General features: G+C 41.1%; 1 protein-coding gene across 1 annotated transcript in view; it reads right to left on the reverse strand.

The window, feature by feature from the left end:
* Window positions 1-23,169, reverse strand: part of LOC145393774 (ubiquitin-protein ligase E3B) — a 91,254-nt gene that overhangs the window by 22,672 nt on the left and 45,413 nt on the right. The window contains exons 9-17 of the mRNA XM_080267823.1: window positions 22,093-22,366; window positions 20,883-21,054; window positions 18,728-19,019; window positions 13,675-13,820; window positions 11,346-11,482; window positions 10,869-11,032; window positions 5,943-6,080; window positions 5,148-5,402; window positions 3,668-3,832 (exon numbers count right to left, since the gene is read on the reverse strand). Of these exons, the coding sequence (XP_080123949.1) occupies window positions 3,668-3,832; window positions 5,148-5,402; window positions 5,943-6,080; window positions 10,869-11,032; window positions 11,346-11,482; window positions 13,675-13,820; window positions 18,728-19,019; window positions 20,883-21,054; window positions 22,093-22,366 (1,743 nt within the window). The remainder of the gene's footprint in view (window positions 1-3,667; window positions 3,833-5,147; window positions 5,403-5,942; window positions 6,081-10,868; window positions 11,033-11,345; window positions 11,483-13,674; window positions 13,821-18,727; window positions 19,020-20,882; window positions 21,055-22,092; window positions 22,367-23,169) is intronic.

Genomic DNA, 23,169 nt, shown 5'->3' on the forward strand with positions numbered 1-23,169 from the left:
CACTGAGTGACAAGCCAAATGGTTTCCTGTACACCAGGAAACCATTTACTACACTGGGTGGTAACCCATAACCAAATTTTGGCACTTGGTAGTTTAGTGGGTAATTAAGGCGCTCCAATCAGATTGAGCCGGTGAAGGTTTATATCCAAGGGATGGTTGGGGCTTACTGCTCACGTAATGCCACTCAGGGATGAGTGAGGCTGGTCACTCTCATCTTAAATGTCAGGACCAACTGCCTGGCCCCAGACTCCTACGCTCCTCATGGGGCAACGTAGGACTGGATGATGGATGGATGGATGAACGTAGCATGACCAAGAGTTTTAAATATGGAGTCAGCTTGACATGTAACTGCCAATTAAGAATAACAGGCAGGGATATGCAGGAAGGTTGGGAGCTGGGTTAAAGGCAGGTGGAGCTCGTTTTGTTCTCCCCCTTCCCCTCTTCCCTGAGCAGAACTTAGTGCTCGTGAGTGTATTGTATCAATACTGTATCGTATCTTATGCTTGATTTTAATCTTTTACTCATGGGTAATACTGTAAGAAAATTTTTAGAACAGAGGGTTGAGACAGATATTAACAAAATATCCTGCTTGATGCTGAATGCTGACCTAAGGGGGGGGGGGACTATGTAATATCTGGCGTTTTGCTTACACCAGCATAGGGCTTGGCTGAACTACAATGGATAATAAAGAGTTTACTGTATAAGTATATGCACTGCACATATAATAAAAATCACACCAGTACAATACACAATTATTCATAGACAGTATGCCTTTATACTCTACAACATGTATTTACAATGACTTCAGGTATATGAGAAACAGTTACTGTACTGTGTATTACTGTACTTGTACGGGCATACCCCAGTTTAACGATGCAATTGGTTAAGTAAAAACCCACTGCTGGGTGGGGTATCGTATCTCGGGCCGATTTAACATGTAAAGTATAGGGATGCATTTCTGAGTTTTGGGTTTTCCCTACAACAAAGTCCTAAACCCACCCAAATGAATCCAAAAAAAGTTTAAAGCCTATATAAATGGCCTAACTGCTGTAAAAGAATCTAACCTAAGCCTAAAACCAGTGCCTGTCTCGCTTGTACCCAGTCAAGGTCACTGGAGAATGCAATCTCAGACTTGTATTCAAACTCAGTAGAGAAGAAGTAGCAGCACTGTATATATTCCCACCATCAGACAGTCCTGGGATTATTAAATAAACATCTGTTGTGCATAATAATACTGTATGAATGATGCAGAATCGTCCAACATGCGAATTGTTGTGACAGAATCGCTGATGTTTTGACAAGGAATTCTCTTGACAGGGAATGCGATCAACGATGTGATCAGGATTGCCTTTTCATGGACCCCTCTTTATGTCGTTTTTGTTACTGTTCTGGTTGCTGAGCTCCTTTATTTTCTTCTCTCTTAGTTTCCGATATTTATTTAGAAATTCCTTTGTATTTTCAAAGTGTTTTCCCTTGAACAACGTGAATGTTAACACATGATTTATCGATTGATGATGCGATTGGGATAATTTGTTCAATGGCCTCTCTTTATGTCGATTTAGTTACTGTTCTGGTTGCTGAGCTCTTTTATATTCTTCTCTCTTATTTTCCAAAATTTATTTAGAAATTCCTTTGTATTTTTCAAGATTTTTTCCTTGAACAGCCCAAATATAAAGACATGATTTATTGATGGATGATGCGATCGGGATAGCCTGTTCAAAGGCCCCTCTTTATGTTGTTTTTGCTATTGTTCTGGTTGCTGAGCTTCTTTATTTTCTTCGCTCTTATTTTCCAGCATTTATCTAGCGATTCCTTTGTATTTTCAAAGTGTTTTTTCTTGAACAGCCAGAATGTATACACATGATTTATCGGGGTCTGGTTAGTACTTGGATGGGTGACCGCCTGGGAACACCAGATGCTGTTGGCATCCCTACGTGTCAAGTGGGGTTGGTGGAGGATTAGTGCCCCTCCCTGTAAAACAATTAACTCTAAGCCCTTGGCCACCCCGTTTGGGATACATGGCGTCTGGCAATGAATGAATGAATGAAAAAAAAATTTCATCAATGCATGAAATATTTACTTCCTAAGGTTTTCATAATTATATATATTTATCTAAAATTATTACCGGTATTATGTGTTCCACGACAGGTTGGATGACAGTTCAATGGTCTAACACGAAATATTCTTTGTTGTGTCGCCTAGTTGTCCACATTGTTTTGTACTCATCTGATGGGCGAGAATCCGTACTCCACATGACAGTGTTCACTCCACCTATGACTAAAACATATTAATATAAGTCTAAAAACAACTTATAAATCAACCTAAACACAAAATTTAAGTCTAAAATATCATCAAAATTTGTCAAAAAAATCAAAACCCATCGCAAAACCGGAGTAGGCCTCGACAGGCGTGGCAGGGTGGTATTTCTGCCCCCACCACTAAACCGGGGTATCGTATCTAGGGGTATTGTAAATCGAGGTTTGCCTGTAATATAAACAAATAACTACTGCAGATATGTGTTCTGTATGTGTATATATAAATATACATTGACATAAAATATAATAAAAGACCAACTTTATGTTCAATCTCTTCAGCACAAAAAGGCTTTTCTAAGCTAGTTAAAATCATCTTGAGTTAGGAAAAACAAAATAGTGTACAGCAAGAGGGCAAGAGTAAATTTTTTTTTTTTCTTTTTTTTACTCAAGGTCACTTCTCCCACAATGAAGCATCAGACAACACACATACACTGAAATGACTGGATGGATACAGACTGAAAATAGGCAGATAGAGATGGAACATAAATACAGACACAAAATGAACAGAGAAAGAACGACAGATGAATAATTAACCAACAGCGTGCTGGCTATTTTTAGCCCTATGGGTCACCCCAGTGCCGGCCATTTTTTGACTTTTTTTTGGGGGGGCTAAACTGATAGATTCTGATGTGGAAACAACGAATTTCGCCATTCAAATGCTCACCGAGGCTCGGATATGAGTTTAACTGAGTCCTGCATACTCACATACAGGTATAGCTGCTCTCTCACGCTCACCATGTACGTAAGAGAAAGCCGTTTTCTATGTTAGGTATACTCAGGTATTTATGCTGGGAAGGTATAGCAATGTTCAGTACACTTTTCTGATTACTTATTACTTCAGCATCTATCACAATCTGCGTGTCTTTCTCATTGTGAATGCATTATCTTACACTTACTTGAAGACAGGTACAACCTGACTTCATTACGTACAGTCCTGGCACTTACAAGAAGACATTTACAACCTGACTTCACTATATAGTCATTACACTTTCAAGAAAATATTTACAACTTACACTTACACGAAAATATTTACAAAATGCCTTCACTATGTACAGCACTGGGAGAGGCACACAGGCCGAGTGAGGCAGAGCAAGCGTGAGGGGGGAAGCGAGTGAGTGTATGGCCTTGACAGCCTGGGGGATGGTAGAGGAATAGTTTCCTTACATGCCTGCCAATTTTTACCTGCGAATCTTGAAAAATGCAGTCACAATGAAGTTTTTTTTATTTTATACCGTTTTAAAACGGCACTGGCACTGGCTGCAGAATTATGTCAGACTGTTTTAAAACGGCACTGGCACGCGGTGGGTTAATCAACAGAAAAATAAACAACAGAAAGGTGAAGTTTATCCTACCTTGAGAAACAGTTTCCGCTCCTCCTCCTTGAAGTCTCTCTCGAGGATATCCCACAACCAGCAGACGACGCGGTGCTTATCATGGAACCCGCCATAGTACAATGTGTTCTCCCGCAAGTCCTTCAGGTCTACTGCCACGTTGTCCCCAGAAATGAGCCGCTGGAACTTTATGCAATTACACCACATTAACCCCGTGAATCCAGGTGACATCCTACTTACTTTAGCCTTTACATTACCAGATTTTACTGAAGTGAAGAAAGACCTCTTGCACTGAAGGACTTCATGAAAACTGTATTTCACCCCTCCAGTTCCAGAAATCTATTTTAAGTTAAATACAATCGTCAGATGAAAAAAAAAAAAAAAAGCTCAATGGGTTGAACTCTGTCCATTTTAACTAAATAAAACTGCCATCTCTCCATCTTGAATCGTGAACTATAGCAGGAGATCAGAATACAGTGCTCAACATAATGTGCTATGGAAAGGATACTCAACTGCAGTACTGTCTCAACCTGCCACTAAGCTATGGAAAATATGCCGCAAAAGGATGCAAATCTCTGCTAAATTATGGTGGATGAACTACAGAAAATGTAAAATATGTAAATATTTCTTGTTAAAGTAATTCATAATGTCAATACTCTGTCTTTCTTTCCTTCATTCTTTCCTCTTCATTCTGCCTATGGGTGACTCTCCACTAAGTGACAAGCCAAATGGTTTCCTGTACACCAGGAAACCATTTACTATGCTGGGTGATAACCATATAACCAAATTATGGCACCTGGTGTTTTAGTGGGTAATTATGGTGTTCCATCAGACTGAGCCTATGCAGGTTTACATCCAAGGGATGGTTTTGGGTTTACTGCTCATGTAAGGCCACTCAGGGATGAGTGAGGTTGGTCACTCTCATCTTAAATGTCAGGACCGACTTGCCTGGCTGCAGACTCCTACGCTCCTCATGGGGCGGCATAGGATTGGATGATGGATGGATGGATGGATAAGAATGGGAAAAATGAGTGCAAAATTTCTCATTTATTTCAGTGATCTGAAACTTGCTCTGTACAGCTGGTTGTGGCCAAAAAAGGACTAATGAATGGAGTGAAGTAACAAAAGTGGAAGGCAGTAACAAAGTGATTTGTAAACACTGCAATACTGAAATCAGTACCAAAATTCAGAGAATCATAACTCACTTAAAATATGAATTGTATTTACTCATTAAATCATCACCATGAACATCATCCAGACCTCGTTTCCCACCCAATGGCAGGGGGGGAAAAAAAAAAAAAAAAAAAAAAAATGCAATGAGGCCTGTATACAAAACAGACAATATCCATTCAATGACCCAGGTTTTGAAATCTGCATTCTATAACCTTGTACAAATACAGTGCACCCATTAGCCAGAAATTATGCTTAGTGTGCTAAGAAGTACTTACTTCACACAAGAAATAATATAATAAGAAATTACAAAAAAAAGTAAATCACTTACTTCTGGAACAGAGAAGAGAGATAACCACTCTGGGTTGATGAGTGAGCGGAAGCCCCTGACAAAAGCCTTTGTCTGGTCCTTTATTTGTGTATGCATCTTGAAGTGTGCCATCAAGTGAATGTAAACAATTTTATTTTCATTGGTCACTGGAATAGCTTTACCTCCTGGCCTTAGTTCATGTGTTACTATCTGACCCAAGTAGTCTTCATCATAAGAAAAGGTCAAATCCAAGTCATTTACATCTCCATCATAATGCTGAAAAAGAAGAAAAAAAAGTAGCCATCACTAGTACTCTGTCATACATACACTGTTCTCAGCTGTGAACTGTATGCTTATCCTTGACACAAAATTTATGCATGGATGGTTCTGAACAACACATTAAGTTACTTTAAAAGCTGACTGATTATGCTGGACTCTTGAGACTTTTAGAGTTCAACAACTGCACAAAACATGTTAAAAAAAAATCTTGCATAAGATAGAGGGTAAATGGGTTAAATTTCCTTGACCTTAAACAACTGCTACACTCCACTGTGGTAGACACAAGAAACATCAGAATGAAGGCATTAAATTAAATAATGGGCATAACAACAGATGGGATGCTCAATACAATACTTATCCTACAAACTGAAACAACCAGATGGCACATTAGATGTGCCAAACTGTGGATCAGTGAATTTTAAAGATGGTGCACAAAATGCTTGTAACCAGGGCTCACTGCCAGCAGGCTGAGATATTCAATATTACATGAAGTGCAGTGGAAAATAAGCAATTAAAATAGTAAGATCTACCACTTACTTTTATATATGTCATAGACTTATAGAGCTCAGGGTCCAGTGAAGGCAGCTCATCTATGGAGGAGTAGAGTGCTGACTGTTGCTCACCCAACACTTGACTCAAGAAGAATGAGGCAAATGGGCAATCAACCACAATACCCTGATGAAAAATACAACACACATTTACACACATGACAGGATAGTGCTAGATAATAAAATACACTCATGTTAACTTCAAATCTACTCATACAGTATATACAGGGAACTTTCTCCAATAGCAGCCCCTACAAACTGGAAAAAGATGCCACCTCTCGCTAGATAACTTAATGTAAATGCAAAAGTGGGGTCTACTTGAATTACCCTCTGTAATACAATTTGTGTTACTTTACTGAGAATAGGATATTTTTTTATTTATCTACATATAATACTGGTGAAAAAATGGCTTCTTTATCAAAATATAATAGAAATGGAAGGTTGCATCCATCTCAGTTTAGGGACAGTCTACATGCGATTACTATGTTGCCTGAGTATTGATCACAGTTATTTTTTTTAGGTGGTGAATGTACCTCTGTAGGGAAAAATTGTAAATGAGTATACAGAAATTGTACCTTACCTAAGAAATGAAAGTTATATGGTACTTTAACAATTGAAGATCGTATGAACCCACTGAGCTCAAACAGAGGTGCTTTCTTAGGGGTAGCATGGCGTAGTTTGTGCGCCCACTGCCAAGGGCCCAGGGAGGCGCTGATGGTAAGTATACACCACACCTGACTCCTGCACCTTTTGAAATTACCCGATGATTCCGGAAAATATAGTGTTAAGGTCCACTGCGCAGGCAAAATATATGTGGAAAAATAGACTGTAGCAAAACTGAGACGTTTTCTCAAAACAAGAGGAATATCATGCCTTTAAAAATTCGGGTCGGCTGATCTCGGCCCCATAAGATTTCGGCCGTACAGTTCTTACTATTATTAAGTGTATAATGGATAGACTCATGTAAGGATTTGCCAGATGAAAGATTATGATCTTTGGAAACTGTATGATATATTTTTCCAACAAATGAGATTCATAACACTTGGTAAAAATGTGCTGAATGCAAAATCACACAATAAGCTTTCATGATTTTTTGGAAACTCCCTGTACTGTTGTTTGTAGATGATACTGTGTTGTTGAGTGAAGACGAAGGGGAGCTGCAAGGCTTGGTGGATGAGTTTGGGAGAATGTGTAAGAAATGGAATCTAAAGGTGAATGTAGGGAAGAGTAAAGTGATGGTCTTTGAGAGAGGTGAAGTCAGTGAATGTACAGTGAGGTTGGATGGTGAGGAATTGGAAAATGTGAGTATGTTTAAGTACGTGGGTAGTGTGATGAGTAAGGATGGAGGTTTGGAGGGTGAAGTGCTTGTAAGGGTACAGCAGGGAAGAAAGGTTACTGGTTCTTTGAAAGCAGTGATAAGAAACAGGGAAGTGAGCATGGAAGTGAAAAGTTACTACATGACAGTACTGTGATACCAACTCTAAAGTATGGAAGTGAAGCTTGGATGTCGTTGGAAGGACACGTCAAGAGTGAGAGCAGTGGAAATGAGTTATTTAAGAGGAGCCTGTGGAGTCATATGGAGAGACAGGCTAACAAATGAGGATATAAAGAAGCGTTGTGGTGTGGATGTGGATGTGGTAGAAAGCGTTATGAGGAACACACTGAGGTGGTTTGGCCATGTGGAGAGGATGGAGGGTGAGAGACTGACGAAGAGAGTGTATGTGAGTGAGGTGGAGGGGGGAAGAGGGAGGGGGAGGCCAAGGATGAGATGGAGGGATGGGGTGGAGAGGTATATGAGAGAGGGGGTGTGCGTTGGGAGCAGGGCAGTGAAATGGCGGGGGACAGGGCGACGTGGAGGCGATTTGTTTGTGGCCACCCCAAACGGGATTGAGGTGTCAGGCAATAGATAGATAGACAGATAGATTTTTAGTAACTCCATGGAGAACTTTTCAGTGTAAATCTCATTTAGAGCATCAGTAAAACATCTACGATGAATATAATACTGGTATAATGCTTTATGCATGAGTAATAATCCCGATAAAAAATTTTTAAAAGGAAGGTATACCAGCTCTGAGTAGGTAGTGACCTCACGCAATTTAGTGATCCAGCGAACACTGGCAACTTTCACAAGTTTGTGGGGGCTCCTATTGGAAATCCTTGGAACCAAGTGCCAAAATACCCATCCCATATTACCCCCTTCATGGTGAAGAAGCCTGTGGCTAGGCTAGTGTAGTTTACAACATTTAAGGGAAGATGACCAGTTTACTTCCCTTGATGGCATTAGATGTTAAAAAAAAAAAAAAAAAAAAAAAAAAAAAAAAAAAAGTAAACTTCCGCAGATCAAACCTATGCAAGGCCAACAATCCAAATGGGACATTTTAAGAATGTATTTAAACTTTCTTTCTGGACTGGTCATGTGTACAGTTGCTTTCTTACCCATTAAAAAATGGTTAATATAAATGGGTGTATGAAGGGATCAAAACCTGGAACTTCATCACTTCAGCATTGCTTAAATTACTCAAGATAAATTTAATCCAAATAAGCAATTTTGCCTTCATGCAACATCCTCCATTTGGCAAGCAAAATTGAAACTAGGGAAGGATAACACAATGCACTTTTCACCTTAATGTTATTTTAAAAAATTATCATAAAAAATTCATCATCATCACCATCATCCAGACCTCCTTTCCCACCCTAAGGCAAGATGAGGAGTAGCAACGTCCAGACAGTCCAAGTTTGCCCAATCCAATGGGCCATGCTTCCATTCACTCATCATTCAAGCCCCCGGAATCCCAGCTCTATCTGACATGCCAAAAACATTCACCACATTCTGTGGCTTCACATAAAAGCATTCGATGGAGTCAATCTGAACACTGTCACAATAAAAAGGGGTGCCAAATCCCTGATCATGCACTTCTCACAACATTCATCCAGCCAGCTCGATCTCTTGTCTGTCCCTTAGCCTCACCAACTTCCATACCTCCCTTCCTCACATACTCATCTACCATATCCCTCCACCTTCTCCTTGGCCTACCTCGCCTTCTCCCTCCTTCAAATTTGCTCAGATATACCTTTTTCACCACTCTACTATTATCCATTCTCTCCACATGACCATATCATCTCAGTACACTCTCTTCGATTCTGGTGTTCACAGACTTCCTCACTCCTCATCTTTCACAGAATCACATTATTTTGTATCCTATCCCCTCTCTGTACTCCAAATACATTCCTCAGCAGTCCCATCTTCACTGCTCTCACTCTTGACTTTTCATTTTCATGCCACATCCTAGTCTCACATCCAAATGTTAAGAGCTGGCACTAACTCCTTCATGTAAGCCTCGTGCAGCTGCAACACTCAAGTCCCTGTTTCACATCAAGGCCTTCGCAGCATCAACTACTTTCCTTCCTTGTGTAGTGTAATTCTACTTTCCACTTCTTTTGCACATTTTCCTCTCTTTTCTATCACTGTATCTGAACTTTTTAACCTATGCATGCATGACATACCCACACCCCACACACCACAGATACACACAGCTTCCTATGCACATGATATAACACTTACATGTACGCACCAAAATGCAAACACAGCTGCACACATCATTCAACCTTACCTCAACACACTACACGAATGGTTTACCACAAACAGGCTCAAAATAGCCCCAGCCAAATCTACAGAGACCCATCTCACAAACTGGACAGCAGAACACAGTCACATCCCACACCTCATCATAAACAACACTCCCCTACCACACACACACACACACACACACACACACACACACACACACACACACACACACAAAATCCTTGGTGTAACATACAATACATCTATGTCATTTAAACAACACATCACAAACATTAAAAATAAAATAACAACAAGACTCAATGCTTTGAGGTCACTTGCCCATACAACATTCGGACACAACAAAGAAACCACCACCACAGTATACAAACAATACATTCATTCAGTGATGAATTAGGCAAGCCCTGCCTGGACTTCTAACCTCACCAAAACACACTACAACACTCTACAGACCATACAGAACAAGACCCTAAAAATAATCACAGGCTGCACAGCTACTACACCCACAGACCACCTACATCAAGAAACCAAAGTTCTCAAAGTCAAGGATCACCTAGACATGAGAGGCACCCAGTTTCTTGCTGCAGCCTCCACAAACCCACAACATCCACTATATTACATGGCAGCACATCCACCCACACTAAGGATCATCAAAACAACACCCAGCACACGATACTATACACAAATACTGTCATCTCTCCCCCCCTTGCCCACCTCAGACCAGCTTCCAGAAGCATATCCACACTCAGATCACTCGCCGCTCCATTCAGTCACTTAAAGACAACACACAGCTGCATGCACGGCCTCCTGACATCCACCCTTCTGAATCCTATCTCCCTCGTGAGGACAGGGTCCACCTGGCCAGGCTGAGATGTGGGCACCATCCAGCCCTCTGAAGCTACCGGAGGAGGCTGGATGACTCCATCGCTGATGCCTGTCCAGGATGCAACACAGCACCCCATACTATTAAGCACATTATGGAAGACTGCATTGCACACAATCACCTACGCCAACAACACAACATACACTCTTTGAGAGCTCTGTGGGAAAGCCCGGTCTCAGCCATGGCCTTCCTATGAGACTCGAGGCTGTTCAGCCAGACTGCCTAGAGAACAACTACTACTACTACTACTACTACTCCCTCATCAATTCCAGGCTCTCTCCATTCACTGTAACATCACACTGGGAGTCATCTTCTTTCTCAATAACCATCACTTTACTCTTTTCTACATTTACTCTCAAGGCACAATGCCCACAGACATCAACAAAACTCTGCAGTAGTCTAAAACATTCATTATCTATTATTATTACTGCCATCTTGACATTTCTCACCTCGTACACTGCCTTGCCCAGCATACGTCCAGTGAACTCGAAAAGCTGGAGGTGGTCTTCTGTCATTGAGGAAGTTGGGGATGGGTAGAGTCGCTCCTCACTGGTCAGGCGGAACAGGTTGAGGGAAGGGTCAAACACTCTTTTCAGTGTCTCCTCAAGGAATTCTGAAGGGAAGGATTGCATGACTTTCACCCACTATACTGTTGGGAAGCTGCCCATGAATATGTAAAATCTTTAGGTTCACAAGAGCACTAGGCAGGAACAACAAAACATTTTAATCAGTTCAAAGCTTTTGCCAAGATCCTTCAGAAGAAATGTGGAACACTCACATAAAACTACTGATGCACATGACAGAAGCATGCATAAAAATAGTTAATTTAATATTATATTTGAAAAATTAAATATACTGACAGGTATAAATGAAGAAGAAAAAATTAAATAAGAGGCTAACTCTAGGAAGAGACCCATGTGAAGTACCTTTAAAAACCCCATCTTGGTCAATGCCGGCCTCGTCCAGCCCCTGCTCATTGATAAACCTCACTCTGATCATGCCCTTCAGTGCCTGGGGAGACAGTGATGCCAACTGGTGGTAGCCATCCTCAACCAGCCGAGATCTGACAAAGTTTACAATGGTCAAGTAACTATCCATCCACCCATTTATCAATGTATCTATAACCAGATGCCTTAAATTTCAGAGGAGGTGTTCACAAACAAGTAAATTTTTGAACAATATAGTCATCAATCTTCTTTCATACTAATGGACAGTGCTCTTTTCATAAGCCGAGGATATGTTAAAAAATTTTCCTCATTTTCCTTTCAACTTGTACTGGTATAACAAATTTTTATAAGCTTGGAAACCAGTATTACCTATATTACAATGATCCAATTTCTGTATGTTCTGTTGCCATAACACAGCAAAACGGTGCGACAGCGCAAGTTTTGTTAGAGCAAGGTACCGTTCAAATGCTCTTACTTGAAGAATAAGACAATTTCCAGTCTAATAGGACCACCGGTTCCCAAGTTATGACTCATTTCTGGCCTTTTGACATCGAACAGAGGCCGCCTGCAGTGGCCTTTAAATGAGTAGACAGTTAACGAACTATAATCTGAAATTTTCTTTCATCTGTTGTGCATTTAATAGCAAAAAGGAACATGCAGTGGAATCTCCTAAATTGCAGCTTTATAAGACTCAGCACACTCCACAATTTGAGAATTCCACGAGTTGGAAATATCTTATGGAGAAAATTTCTTATGGGTCTGTCATCTCAGAAAAAAAAGCTGCCCCCCTTAACCCCAAGCCTACATCAAACTGGTCATCACCGAGCACTAACCACCGGGAAAAGAAATTAGCGAAGTATATTTAATGGGAATGAACAATATTGTAAGATCCTTACCTGACTCTGACTGATGACAGTGCCTGAATGAACAGGGGAAAGGGAAAGGGTTCTGAGGCTTAAGGCGAACTACAGCCTCTCAGCACAAAAGCGTGCTGCTGCCTCATACTGCCGCCTTTGTGCCATTTCCTCCTCATCAACTTCCCTCAGGAATCCCTCAAAGTCCACTGTGGAGACAATGGAAGCGGTGTCGTCGTCACCCTCAGCTGCTTCTGTCATCATATGAGTCGTCAATTCACTGAGATTCTTTACCAAACGGGTGCTGCCTTCCCATATTTTCTACTGAAACGAGTCTTTCACAGGTTGCTTATTATGCCTGGATTACCACAGCTACTGGGCATTTTCATAAACTTATCTCTGAAAGTTATAAATGAGGGTTTAGAATATAAATGAGGGTTTATACACCGACACATCCAGTCGGAGCCATGGTTGGTAAACAATGCAGCCAGTTGCAAAGATCGTCCTTGTTGAGTCCGTAATGGTGGGAAACTTTGTCTTTCTTCTCACTGCAGTCAATCCTCCTTATTACATCTAACTTTTGGGTGTAAGGCAACACTGGCTTCTTTTTCTTCCTCTTCCTTGAAGAATTTGTGGGTTTAGAAGGCTTACAATCAGCCATGGTAACAGTGTGCACGCGGAGGAAGCACGAGGGGGAAAAAAAGATCCTCTCATAAGACACACCAGAACCACATGCTGTCAACAGAGAGGAGACAATGCACTGAGCCGGGCGAGCACCAGGGCACGGGAGGGAAGTGCTGTGACTGGCATATACTGTAGTAAGTGATGGTTGAATATGATTAGTTTAGTACCTGCCATGCTTGACTATGACTGCTTAATGCCAAGCTAAATGCGCAGGCTTGAGGTAATGGTGGCATGCATTACATGAGGCATCGGAAAAGCTTCATTTTTGAGGCTGCATTCACGAATTTCATATAATTTTCACAAGTTACTAATATTGCAAACTGTTGGACGATGTTGCCGCGTATACTGAATCTGCCATTTGGGATTGTGCAAGTTAGGAGATTCCACTGCACAAAAAATGGCAACTTACAACAAGGACTTACTGTATGCAATTAACTCCTTCATTCAAACGAAACCCTTTTTTCATTATAACATATTCAATCTGATAACATATTTTTCATATTTTTTGTATCTCCAAGTAATTTTGTTTGGCTTTGGAGAGACTTTTCAAACTGAAGAGGATAGACACAGCTTTCATTAACTCATCTATTACCACACCTGAGGTCCTTCCTGGGCTGCATTTGATTCTCTGGTGGTGGACAGATTAAAATTAAAAATACTGTGTATCACTGGATTTCACGACTTTACCATGTACAGTGTGCAAAATAAATTGCTAAGGAAAATGCACAAGGGAGTCTCCTACACCCACAAGAACACAGCCCCTCAGATACCTGTGCACTGTGATGAGAGTAGAAGGTGGTGGGGTGCAGGCAGCTTCTGACTGGCCATGTACAGGGCAGCCATTGGTTACATATTTCCGGAACAGCAAGACACGCTCCGTGTGGGGAATGATGTGAGGCATCTTCTGCATCAACACCTGGAAGGTGAAGTTATAAGATAAACCCTCCAGCCTGAGAACATCATGATATCAACACACTCTCACCCTCAACATCAAACTAAAACATAGGGTGAAGTAGGAAGCTTAAACAAAGAATGAAAATGTATGAAAACAGCATCATCAAATAATATGTCCAGTGAAATGGGCTACATATAATTCAGGCCTTCAAAATTCTGACTCCACTTAACTAGACAATAAAAAGCTAGAAATAATATTCTTAAATCTCTTAACCACTAAAATAATTTCCACATTACTGATCAGCCACTTGTCATCTACAGGTATACCCTGGTTTAACGAGGCAACAGGTTAAGTAAAAACCCATCGTTAGGCGGGGTATCGTATCTCGGGGTAGATTTAACATATAAAGTATAGGAATGCGTTTTTGAGCCTTGGGTTTCCCCCCAACCAAGTCCTAAACCCACCCAAATGAGTCCAAAAACAAGTTTATAACCAATCTAAATGGCCGAACAGTTGTAAAAGAAGCTAACCCATGCCTAATATCTGTAAATAACTCACAAAAACGAACAAATAAAATCTGAAAATCATTAAATAACTCACTAAAACCAACAAATAAAATCAAATAAAAGTCTGGAAAAAATAAAGCTTAGTACAATAAACTGTACCCCTATATGACAATGTTCACCCCATCTAAGGCTAAAGCACATTAACCCTCTCAGGTGCAGGTTTGAGTTGTTAGACTGTTTAACCTGCCCCATCCCGACGTTTTCTGGGCAGTGGTACGCCCCAGTCCCGACATTTTTGGACCTTTTTTTTTTTTTGGCTCAAACATCCGCTTTTGGTGAGAAACATCGAAAATTCATAGAGAAATCGCTCACCTGAGGTTTAAAATACTCAATCCAGGTAGGAGTACCTCCTTACCTTACAGGGTTTTCTATCAGGCTGGCTGCAAAGAAAACGAGTTCTATGGGAGGATAACTATTCTACACCACTCATAAACGGTATTTATTTATTTATTTGGTACAAATTTATATGCAGTACGAGAGTATATTGGTTTTCAAACGGTAATATAGGCATTATAAGCATTGTTTCACTCACTCACTCATCACCATTCCTGACCTTTTTTTGCCACATTACCTGATCATCATTTCTGACTGTTTCTTCCTCTAATGATTGTTCTCCACATTGTCATCGATTGGGGAATCACTCTGGCCCTGAATTTCGTACTGTGGCATGACATGGCTTTACTGGCCAGGTCACTGACAACAGGTGAATTGCTGAAAAAAGGTCATGCAGGGGGGGGGGAGGAGGTCATGCTGGGTAAGGCATTGTCCCTGCAAGCACTGTCCCTGCCTGGCAGCTTGTAGAGGACGGTGTCCCATGTATACGTGCCAAAAATCACTCGCGAAAATTGAAAATTGTGCAAATTAGGGACCTTGCAATGTTGCCGCGTTAATTTACGTCTCCGGGATATGAATGCACATCATGTGAGGACGTGAATTCACGTCTCCGGGACGAGGTGGGTTAACAACCTGTAATGCGCACCATGACACGAATCAGGTATAAAAACATACCTAAATATGACACACATTGGCAGGAAACTTGTGTCCTCCTTTGTTTGACACGATGTGCATCATGGTGTGTTGTACGGGATGGTATTTAATGACTCGATTGGAGTCCGTGCATGAAAGGATTAATCTAAGTTTAAAAACAATTTATAAATCAACTTAAACACACAACTTTACTCTAAAATATCATCAAAATCAGTAAAAAAAAAAAATCAAAACTCATCATTTGGCGGGGTATGGTGGTATTTCTACCGCCATCGTTAAGCCAGGGTATCGCAACTAGAGGTACTGTATATCGAGGTATACAGTAATCCCTCCACTATCCGATGTAACAGAACCAAAGGCATGTCTGGAAAGTGGGTCCATCTGGATAGCAGGCCCCTGCCTCCTGGACTGGTACTTATGGACCCTAACCCAGCCTAACTCAGAAAACCAACTACATAACTCTCTACCAGACATGCATAGCACCTATTTAAGACCCTATTCACACAAATAAGGGACAGAATGTATGAAATAAATGAAAACGAACTGAAGAATGAGGAATCAGAAGTAAGATGGAAAATTTTTAGCAGAGTACAGGGTACTTACAACACGTCCATGGCCGTTTGTTATGAAGGTTAACCTGCCTCCTCTAAGGCTCTGGCAGTGGTGAAAATGCTCTTGAAGCATGTACAGTAATCCAGTGTTGTGCTGTACTTAATCCTTTGCACTATGAGTTATAATTAACACTGCACATTCTGTTCTTCATTGCACCATGCCAGTTTCAACCACCAGTTTACACTCTGTGCTTAATCTTTGCACTCTGAATTCTAATTCCATAACACTGCACAACACTGTAAATTCCCATGTGGTCTAGTGGCAAGGTATTGCAGTTTATTCACTGTTTATTCACAAATACGAGCATGTGTGGCATCCATTGAATGAGCGTCTAGTCAGGACGGCAGTTAGGTGGTAACTGGGGAGGGATGGGGGACCCAGGGAAGCAAGCAGCGAGCATAAACACAGCTGTTCAGTGCTGCGCGCCAATTTCAATGTACGGTTGAAATCCCCCCCCCCCCCCAAAGGCCTGGGCCCAAAATGTCCAGCAAGTGGGGAGTCTGGAGAGTGGGTATCTGGATAGTACAGGGATTACTGTACCTGTGATTTCCTGATACAACAAAGACTACAACCACCTCTCCTGTCATCCCTACACTCTTACTTCAAAAGGCAATATACTGTACACTGGCATTGTTATCATAGTGAAAGGGCATTCTTCCTCGAGTTACATACAAGTCTTGCAATCCTTTAAACTGTTTATCTGCTTTTGGTGTTTTACCCTTAACACACATCCTTCTTTTCTATATTCCTTGCATGTTTTTACCCTTAACACACATCCTTCTTTTCTATATCCCTTGCATGTTTTTACCATTACAGTAAAACCTCACTATAACGGACTAGTTGGGGCCCAAGCCATGCCAAAAAAGGCAAAAGTCCAATAAGAGTGACATCAGGACATCTTCCTGCTAACCCAGACTTTTACCGATATATCAGACATAAGTCCAGATCACACCAACAGTTTTTAAACTTTTCACAACCACTGCAGTACTGTAGTGTATTGTACATTCACTACAATGATCAAATGGTATAATATACATACTGTAATAATACTGTGCAGTCACAACTCGTTTTATGCTGATTTGGTTTACGATAATTTGCTACGATAACAGAAAAGTTCCACCCCAAAATCCGATTTCCAATGAATTTCCCGCTATAACGATATTGCCCTCGGAAAATTTCGTACAAAGCGCCAGGCACTCGCAAGGTGACAGTCGCTTCTCTCAGGCAAGATGGTGGCCCCAGCGTGCAGAGAACTGTTTTGGTTCAGTTGCGGTCCCGCCATCCCTTCAAACCCCTGTCTTTTCCACTCGTTCATGTGTACCCCCCCCCTCTACTATCGTCACCTCTCAGCCAAGCATCGTGCTACAGTATGCCTATACATTGTGTAGCACCAGGCCAACGTTACGCAAGTGTGATTGTTGTGTTGTTGCAATGATTTACTGTACGTGAGTAATGCCGCCTGTATTGGTGTGATAGTGTTTGTTTTGGTCTTGGAGATGACTTGGACTGACACAGGAAGTGATTAAGGTGGGTTGTCATTTTTATTTCAGTCTTGGGTAGGTGACTTTGGGAAGCTGAGTTGACATAACCCCCCCTTTCATAATGTGTTTCAATCTCCCGATTTACGATAAAATTGGTATACGATAAGGTATGACCTGACGTAACCCCATCGTAAAACGAGTAGTGACTGTACTGTACTGTACACTGATAAACATGTCTTTTATTTACCATATTGTGGTGAACATAGCTGAAATGGTCAGGCAGTCTCAGACCGCTTCTGGCTTCATCGGACTTTTTCTGATACACAAGAATTTAGTCCAGTCGGCTCCTTGACTCCAATAAAAGTGAATTCAGGTAGACTGAAGTCCGTTATATCGAGGTTTTACTGTATTTTATTGTTCTTTCTACTATTTAGCACTTTCTATTGCTACATGAATTCTTTTGTTGTCCATAAAAGAACTGGTCTGAAGTTGTTATTCTATCCTTTACCACCAACTGGAAGCTACTGATATAATACACTGTTTGGGTGCCTTGATGAATATACTCTACCAGGACTTTTTTCCTCAATCAGTTGACCCAGTGAATCATTTCTTCCCATTTTCTTTTCCATTTCGAACTCTAATGATGGAATACAGCACTGTAAGAAGACTCCTAGAGAAAGTCCTGCAAAGCAACCACAAGAATATTCTATGTCTGTTCCAAAACTGACTAAAACTGGGCTTCAAAAGACACTGGAAACATGTTCACTGCATTACTACTGAAGTAATTACGACAGGTGTTAAACGGGTAATCCTCATTATAAGTAAGAGATGTGTTCCACGATACTGTGCTGCAATTTACCCACACAAATGGTACTGTAAGTCTGACAAAAGCTGGCAAAACTGGAAGCAAGAGAACTCAAGTTTGCAGCTTTCCCATAATTAACCCATTTGTGCCCAGACTGTTTAAAGGGATGAAGACTGGGCATTTTCATAAATTAATCAAGGGGGAAATCCCAAGGTTTGGATCAATGAGCTTTGTGACTGTAAACCAATAGGCAGAGGGTGATATGTTGAGTACCTTTCCAGTCAAATCCACAGGCAACAACACTGGTCATTAATGGGCTAATGTGGACTTCACACACACACACACACACACACACACACACACACACACACACACACACACACACACACACACACAAACTATAAAGATGAATTATTGAGCATTTGGACTATATCATAATTTATGGAGAAATTAATTGATTATATGAGAGCAGCTTACCTGAGCAGTTTTCTTTTCACGCTCCAAATCAGCCATGAATGAAGACACTCGAACCTCCTTGATCAACCAGTGTGTGTCATTCACATAACTACGCCGTGAGTTCCTCTGATACAACAACATCAACAAAGTGTGCACTGATATAAATAATTCACTGGTCTGAACATTACGCACATCAACCAGACCATTGTGAATAAGCTTAAAAGTAAAATTGTTCAAGAAAGATGACATTGCTGTGTAGTCATTGATAGTAAATGGCTTCTGCTGTTCATACATCTCCAGATCATCCAAAATTCTGCAATGAAAGGAATTAAAACTTTTAAATATTCTTATCTGGAAAAATTATATTAATACTGGAAAAATTAAATCAATACATCATATATATATATATATATATATATATATATATATATATATATATATATATATAGACAAATAGATAGATATAGATATATGTATATATATAATATATATATATTATATATATATGGTACATACGAGTATATCTGTATCTATATCTACTTATTTATCTATCTATTATCTATCTATCTCTCTATACAGTTACAAAGGCCATGGTAAATACAGGCTGTTTTTCCCGGAGAATGACATTCCTAAACCTCGCTCACCGCAGGTGGCGGGTTGCTCGTGCCACCAGCTGTTCTTCTTCTGGCAATTTTATCTCACCACCATGTGACTTTACGTGGTCATATATATCTATCTATCTATCTATCTATTGCCAGACGCCTCAATCCCGTTTGGGGTGGCCACAAACAAATCGCCTCCAAGTCGCCCTATCCCCCGCCATTTCACTGCCCTGCTCCCAACTCACAGCCCCCTCTCTCATATACCTCTCCACCCCATCCCTCCATCTCATCCTCGGCCTCCCCCTCCCTCTCTCCCCCTCCACCTCACTCACATACACTCTCTTCGTCAGTCTTTCACCCTCCATCCTCTCCACATGGCCAAACCACCTCAGTGTGTTCCTCATAACGCTTCCTATCACATCCACATCAACACCACAACACTCCTTTATATCCACATTCGTCAGCCTGTCTCTCCATGTGACTCCACAGGCTCCTCTTAAATAACTCATTTCCACTGCTCTCACTCGACTTGTGTCCTTCCAACAACGTCCAAGCTCCACTTCCGTACGTTAGAGTTGGTATCACAATACTGTCATGTAGTAACTTTTTCACTTCCATGCTCACTTCCCTGTTTCTTATCACTACTTTCAAAGAACCAGCAACCTTTCTTCCCTGCTGTACCCTTTCAAGCACTTCACCCTCCAAACCTCCATCCTTACTCATCACACTACCCAAGTACTTAAACGTACTCACATTTTCCAATTCCTCACCATCCAACCTCGCTGTACATTCACTGACTTCACCTCTCTCAAAGACCATCACTTTACTCTTCCCTACATTCACCTTTAGATTCCGAGGCTTATTGTTTGTTTTTTTTAGTTAGTTGTTTTCCGGGGAGGAGCACTAACCCTCCGCCAACCCTTTTAGTCGCCTTTTACGACAAGCAGGGATACTGGGGGAGTATTCCTGAAAAACCCCCCTACCCCCAGGGGGAATATATATATATATATATATATATATTGCTGGATGCGTGCTAACATTCCCAAGACGATGATGTGTGTTTCATTCAATTCTGTAAGACTCGAAACTTTGGCCAAATCGTTGCTTCCCAGCAGGTACATACAGAACGATCGTTGCTCTCCATGGGTTAATTACCCACTAAACCACCAAATGCCATAATTTGGTTATATGGTTACCACCCAGCATAGTAAATGGTTTCCTGGTGTACAGGAAACCATTTGGCTTGTCACTCAGTTTAGAGTTACCCATAGGCAGAAGGAAGAGGAAAGAATGAAGGAAAGAAAGACAGAAGAGGGAGTGTAAAGTCACCCGTAGGCAGAGGGACAAAGAAAGAATGAAGGAAAGAAAGACAGAAGAGAATGGAAGGAAAGAAGGATGGAGAGGAAAGGGCAGACACCCGAGAGCAGCACTACATCAAGTGAGTGGATGGTGAGCGCCCCCACCTACCAAATACTGTATATATATATATATATATATATCCAAAATGGCAATGTATAATGTGGACTTAATGTACAATAATGAAAACTGGGAACATATGCTAATTGGGAACTGACGTGACCAGATGTGTGGTGGCATCACAGAAGAGCATGAGCATGTGGAATTCTGGAGCGCTGGCCTTGGTGGAAACTGACAACAGGTCCAAGAAGCTCTTGAGCCCACAAGATGTGCCCAGTGATAAAAGGACTTGCCACAGATTTGGAACTATATCACTTTTATAACACAGACCTGAGGAGCAGAAAAATACCTTCTTACTCTCACCCCATCCTCAGGCTGGAAAGAGACTTCTGGCGGCAAAAACCAACCATCAGATGATATACTTTAAAATGTAGGGATTAAAAAGCATAGTCTTTCTGCGTTTAACCGATGGTGTTGTTGTGCTACATGTCTGTCGGACAAAAAATACCCATCAATCGCAGGCAAGCAACCGCCCATGCAGGGCCATCCCAGGCAGTGAACCGATGTTCACATGCAACTGGCACCACCTCACCACAGTGAGGTGCAGGAATTAGTGCAGTGGTTTGGTTCCTGGGTGGACATCACATTTGTGTCTCTCCACCCACAGAGGCACCATAGCAGGCTCTTCATTTCCTGTTATGTGGCTAAATGGTTCCCACTCTGTGCTATAAATGGTTTCCTGGGTTACAGGAAACCATTAGGCTTATCACTCAGTATAAAGCCACCTGCAGTGAAAAGAAGAGTAATCAACAGTGACAGGAAGGATGGGAGAAAGAGGAAGTGAGGAGGACAGACAGAAAAATAATGAGATATAAAGGAAGAAGAAGGCAGCTTTACATCAAGTGAGTGGATGATGGGTGTCCCCACCTACCACTACCAAGAGTGTAAACAGACAAAAAGGAACAGCTGACATCTATCTGCATCACCCTACATTAGTCAAACTACTGACTAGCCAAAAACTGGATGCCAACTGAAAATAAATGCACTGTAACAAAATCATATAACACTGGTCACATTAGAAGTGACAACTATAGCCTAATTAATGTACATAATATATCCTGTATTACCAGCAAAGTACCTGCCATTCTAGATTTTTTGTTGCTTTCTACCTAAGAACAAATTTACGATCAATTCTGTGATGAATGAATGAATGAATTCTGTCATAACTATGTTTCTGCAAAAACAAGGGAAATCATGAGATAATGTGCTCCCCTATCCTTGTCACCCAGGCAAAAATAATCACATACACAATGGGGAACTGATCCAAAATTTACAAGTGAACAGCCCATGCTTCTCCCCCTTTCCCACCTGAGAGAATATCCATCCTGAGCTGCGAGAGTGTGGTGGTGGCTGTGTGGTACATCGAGCAGACCATTGCAACTGTGGCCACACCAGGGGATCCGAGCTTGCGTGTCCCACTCCCTCGTAAACACCCAGAGCCACGCAAGGAGCCAGAAGAGTTGGCAGAGTTGAGGCGGCGGTCCAGTGCTGATGACACTAGCGACCCCAGGCCAGAGAGTGATGAAGTGGTGCATGACATAGGGACCCCACCACTGTTCTTCACCTCACCACCAGCTGCCTCCTGAACAAAATGCAGTAGCAGTGTTGATTAAAAATAAATCTAAACTCTTATCTTAGCATCAAAAAGGAAAACATAACAATTCCTCCCCCCCAAAAAAAATAAATTAAATGAATAAAAATAAACAATAAAAATTCCTCTTTGAGGCTATAAAGTTAAAAGATTATTAAGGTTTTTAGCTGCACATACCATATGGATGAACTATACTACAATGACTTTATCAAAAGATGCCCAAGAAATAAGGAACACCAACCATTCCATACTGACTGAGATCTTAATGCACATTCTGAAATCCACTACCCCTGAACTACACATATAGCTATCCTGCTGACAGTACCGAACAGTTAGAAATAAAAGTTCACTATATTTTACTAAGGAAGGCTTGGGATGAGATCCTGCATGGGGACCTCCTGGACAGAAGGTTGAGAAGAGGAATGCATGATACAGTGATCTGCCATCAAGTGAGAAGTCCCACACATGCTAGTATGGTCTGCTGTCTTTACATATTAACACAACACAATACAATGTACCTCTCACTTTCCTCTGCTGGCTCATAATCAAGATAAGTGAGGCTTAGTATGTTTCTCTGTCCATATATATATATGTATATATATATATTGTCCTCTGATTCAATAAATCTGGGAGGAAAGTGATAAGCATGTCCTAAGTAAATTGCAAAGGCAGCAGAATACAGTCGACTTTTTGTCTTCGAGTACCACAAGGCATCATCAGCTCTTCACCCTAGTTCTCATTAAAAAGTGATACTAATGCAAAACTACACTGAGTCTCCAGTCAGCTTGGGGATG

The sequence above is a fragment of the Coenobita brevimanus genome, chromosome 25 (assembly GCF_032717465.1).
Source record: "Coenobita brevimanus isolate Jiangsu-jjx chromosome 25, ASM3271746v2, whole genome shotgun sequence".
In the NCBI taxonomy this organism is placed as follows: domain Eukaryota; kingdom Metazoa; phylum Arthropoda; class Malacostraca; order Decapoda; family Coenobitidae; genus Coenobita; species Coenobita brevimanus.